This window comes from Formica exsecta, unplaced genomic scaffold (assembly GCF_003651465.1).
Source record: "Formica exsecta isolate Colony F162 unplaced genomic scaffold, ASM365146v1 scaffold116, whole genome shotgun sequence".
Classification (NCBI taxonomy): Eukaryota; Metazoa; Arthropoda; class Insecta; order Hymenoptera; family Formicidae; genus Formica; species Formica exsecta.
Genome location: NW_021848499.1, coordinates 1,470,187 through 1,474,688, shown reverse-complemented (window position 1 = coordinate 1,474,688; position 4,502 = coordinate 1,470,187). Strand labels below are relative to the sequence as shown.

General features: G+C 37.4%; 1 protein-coding gene across 1 annotated transcript; it reads left to right on the top strand.

Annotated features, from left to right (window-relative positions):
• Positions 1-462: 462 nt before the first annotated feature.
• On the top strand, positions 463-3,528 carry LOC115239248 (spidroin-2-like). The gene is made up of 6 exons (XM_029813676.1): positions 463-672; positions 1,156-1,639; positions 1,726-1,997; positions 2,077-2,305; positions 2,712-3,004; positions 3,120-3,528. Exons 1-6 carry the CDS (start codon positions 646-648, stop codon positions 3,279-3,281), a joined length of 1,467 nt encoding a protein of 488 aa, XP_029669536.1. The 5' UTR covers positions 463-645; the 3' UTR covers positions 3,282-3,528.
• The last annotated feature ends 974 nt before the right edge of the window (positions 3,529-4,502 follow it).

Below are 4,502 nucleotides of genomic sequence, written 5' to 3'. Positions count from 1 at the left end.
ATGTGATATATTTTGGGTCTTATGAGACCTAACTTAGGATGTCTAATTATCTAATGGTCATTTTATGATAGGCTATAGGCTTTACACACACAAATTGGCATAGCTGCATATGCATAGCATAAGATCGTCTGGACCAATGAGCATCAAAATAAAATCGCCATATTGATTTACATAGCATGCTCATTGGTCCAGACCATAGACATAGTATATCTAGATCGAGTGTTGAGGAGTGGGGGCCAAGGTACATACTCTGTTCCGTGCTCCTTGCGTTCTCTCTCACTCGCATGTAGCATAGCGAAAGAGTACGCTATGCTACGTGCGAGCGAGAGAGAACGCAAGGGGCACGAAACACAGTATGTCCTTTTCTACGTGCATCTTTACCCCCACTCATTAAATAAAGGCAAACGCTCGGTCTAGATATACTATGCCTATGGTCGCGGCATACCTTGCTCGATGAGAAACGTCAGCACTGTAAATAGAAGCGCCGGAAGCGCTTCGTGGCGCTTCGGAAAGCTACCGGTTGTATTCGCGTTGCGCATCGGTCTCATTACACGCAATCGGAGTCATCAGAGTTGATTAAAATATTCGAGGTTTGACGTCTTTCATGCTTAGGAGTCGGTTTAGATCGTCGAAACAATCACTAAAATGGCAAGCTTCCCGGTGCTGAATCCGGTAAGTCTTTGTTTGCGTCACTTTGTGGTTTGTCATCTCTCTTTAACGAGATTTCCATTGATCCGCAAAGTACCCGCATTGCCGATACTTAAAACAAATGCGCATTCTTAGCACAACTAATCGTGATCATTGTATTTATAAATTATACATGATAATATGTGAGCCATTATAAATTATAAATTATAAGATTGTCATTAGAAACTATATATTTAGGTCATAAATTATAAATTGTCATTTGAAAAAATATACATTATATGATTGTCATTAGAAATTATATATTCATGATACTTGTTAATTAAAATTAGAATATATATTATTATGGCTTATTTTATTTATGTGAAAGATACCGTTATGGGAATTTTGCTCTAATTGTTATTTACAATTAATATTCAGAATTATACATAGTCAAATTTTGAGCCTCTGTTATTGCTATTTTTAGAAAATTGTTTATTCGTATTTTGAAATTTGGCAATTTTGCAACAGGAAATCCCATATGTGGGAAAAGTGGAAGGAGGTTTAAGAGCAGGTACTATGGTGACAATACGAGGCGAAGTGCCATCTCAGGCTGTGCGATTCGCCATCAATTATCAACTAGGACCAACATTAAATCCGAGGGACGACATAGCCATTCACGTGTCCCCGCGTTTCGCTGAAGGTTTCGTTACCAGAAATAGCATAGAATCGATGATCTGGGGCATGGAGGAGAACTCTGGTCCATTGTGGATTCATCCTGGTCAGAAATTTGAAATGATGATTCTATGCGATTATCACTGCTACAAGATTGCCATAAATGGCAGTCACTTCGCAGAGTTTGCTCATCGATTACCATTCATAAAAGTTACCCATCTGGTTATCGACGGTGATGTTGAGATACACTCCATCAATTATGAACAAGTGTCAGTTGATCCACCAAAGTCCCCTGCTACAGCACCAGAGGGTGTACCAACTGCTGATTTTGGACCACCACGTAAAAAGCCATATATATTTCTAAATGAAATTATAATATATTAATATTGTAACTTCATAAATCAATTCTTCTTCTCCTTAAACTAGCACCTGGTGGATTGTATCCAACGATTCAACTGCATGGTGGATATGGACCTCCTCCTCCAACTGGTTATGGACCTCCCCCGCCGGCTGGTTATGGTCCCTCTCCCGATGCCTATGGTGGTCCTGATGGTTACAATCCATCCAGAGGTTATGGGTATCAACCTGAGAAACCAGAAGAAGAAGGTGTCTTTGGAGATTGTTTAGACAAAGTTGGATTAGCGATAGGCGGTTTAGTGGCGGCCGGAGGAGTAGCGGCAGCCATGCACGCGATAAATGTAAAGATATATTCAAATTTATTGCTATATTTACAATGTTAGAGGCCACTAAAGCTTAAACATGCACGACTATTTGTAGAAGAAAAAGGAAGAAGGTGAAGAGAAGGATCACGAAAAATCGGACGCTTCCAAGTCGAAGACGGAAAGTGAAGGTGGTTTTGGAAATTTAGCTGGGTCTCTCGGAATGGCTTTAGCTAGTAGTCTGGCGAGCAGCGCCTTGCAAAGCAACACACACGCACAGCAAGGCTATCCTGCCCAGCAGCAATCGGGCGGCGGCGGTGTATTAGGCTCTATTTTTGGAGCCTTGGGTATAATATATATTTATATAATTTGAATTTTTCAAAAAAACACATGGGATATAATCGAGGATATGTATCTTTAGATGTTTTGACATGTATCAATTTCCACATATATGGAATATTTGCGATTCGGAAGGAAAAACAAATTAATTTTAAACGAATAGTATCTTTGGTAATTCTGTAAATGGATATATATCGTGATTCTATAAGTTAGAAAATCCGTAAATAAATGCTGCCGTGACTGGCTGAGTGACATCATCGCGTTGGAATTATTGCCAAGGATGGGAGTGTTTCTCAGACTAGATAAATGGATAGATGATTATCTGTCTAAGCTATAGTATCAGGAATACCTGATACTATACCTAAGATGAGAGCAATTTATGATGCCTTTGGCTTTTTTTATTGATGATACTAGGTGGTGGAGGATCTCAACAACCTGCCTATTCTTCAAATCAGCCGGCCGCCGGTGATAATCTGAGCGGAACGTTAGGATCTATACTTGGTGGCGTTCTCGGCGGTGGTGGAAGTCATCAGCAACCAGCATATCAACCATCGGGAGGCTACGGCGGCTATCCACCGTCAGGTGGCTATCCGGCGTCCGGCGGTGGATATGGTGGTCAGAGTTCTGGCGGATCGGATCTCTTATCGGGAATAGGATCTGCCTTGTTTAGTTCGGCTTTGGACGGTCTAAGCAAACGTGGAAAAGATGTAACTACACGCTATATTTTTGACTTTAGCGACGTATATCATTAAAAAATACGGAGTAAAAGTTTTTAATAACGCTTATAAATGATGTTTCGTAAATTCTTTCTCTTTTGTATAGAAATCTTATGACGAACATCGTTCCGGACCCCCTCCGAATTACGAGCCTCCTCCACCAGCACCCCTAACAAAATCAGCTCCGCGTCCGGAAACTCCACCGTCTTCGGGCGGGCACAAATTAACGGCGGACGAAATTTCGAAGGGACTTGGATTGGATGATTAAACGCGCTTCAACGACGCAGAAAGAAACTTTAGCCTACAAATATACGCACATAGTGTAACGATCTTATGCTCTCTGGTTGCTTGAAAACGTAATCTCTATACGATTGTAAATCTCGTTCATTGAAATATGATGCGCGATGTACTCGTTTGCCTTTTGAACCAGTAGATTTTTAATCATACTGGCAGCTATATAAGATATAGAAATGCGAGCGATTATCTCTCGATATTATATATATAAATGAATCTTGTATAATTGATAGAAATTAATTAAATAGAATTAAGTTCGTTCCAAAACTGCTTTTAAAGATTTTAAAGATTGCATATCTTTTAGATAGGAGACAAATTAGAAATCGAACATATATATCACAAATATAATTAAATATATGTCTTTACGAAGCCTTCCACGTGAAATAATCCACAATTGATAATTATGCAGACATATATAGCAATGAGAAGTTGATATATTTTTTAAGATTATATTTTTATATAAGCATGTTTTATTGTTTTATAAGAGAAAGTGTGGTCTTAAACAGATATATATAATATATATGCCTTATATACATATATTTATATATGAATTGCACAGATAATGTATAATCGTTATTTATTATTTATATCAGAAAATTATATATATACATCTCACAGCAAATAAAACATATTAGATTTGTTCTAGAAATCTTTTTTTTTTTATATTTGATCATGACCAAGAGCTTCCATTAACAATATTATTTTCAACATCGCATCATGCTTTTTTGAAATATGTGTGAATTACAAGTTTAATAAAATATTACACAATAATCATAAAAAATATTAAGAGAGATGGTAGTTTTTATTTATAAAACATGAGTTTTTTTAACTAATTTATAAAACTTTTATATGACACTTTAAACTTTAAACATGTTTTGAACGTATGTTTGTTTGTTATAAACATATATTTTTCTTTTTGACACTATTTAAAACATATCTAAAACATTAGAAGTACATCATAAAAAAGAAAAGAACAGTTTATATCATCCTTAGGAATCGTGGACATTTTCAACGCCGTTTCCATTGAATGAGTTTCCGAAAGAAGCTAGCACATTAAGAGAACACTACCAACCCTACACAGAAGATGCCCATGATGCCCAAGGACGGTATAAACTTTTTTTTTATTATAATATGCTTCAGGTTGGATTTGAATCCGAACCTTTCGGCACAGGAGAGCAGACGCACAACCCTTTGC

Excerpts from the sequence above, each read along its gene's own strand:
- LOC115239248 (XM_029813676.1), top strand. The coding sequence starts at position 646 with ATGGCAAGCTTCCCGGTGCTGAATCCG. Across the intron at positions 673-1,155 it reads GCTTCCCGGTGCTGAATCCG|GAAATCCCATATGTGGGAAA; the intron begins GTAAGTCTTTGT and ends ATTTTGCAACAG. Across the intron at positions 2,306-2,711 it reads CTCTATTTTTGGAGCCTTGG|GTGGTGGAGGATCTCAACAA; the intron begins GTATAATATATA and ends TGATGATACTAG.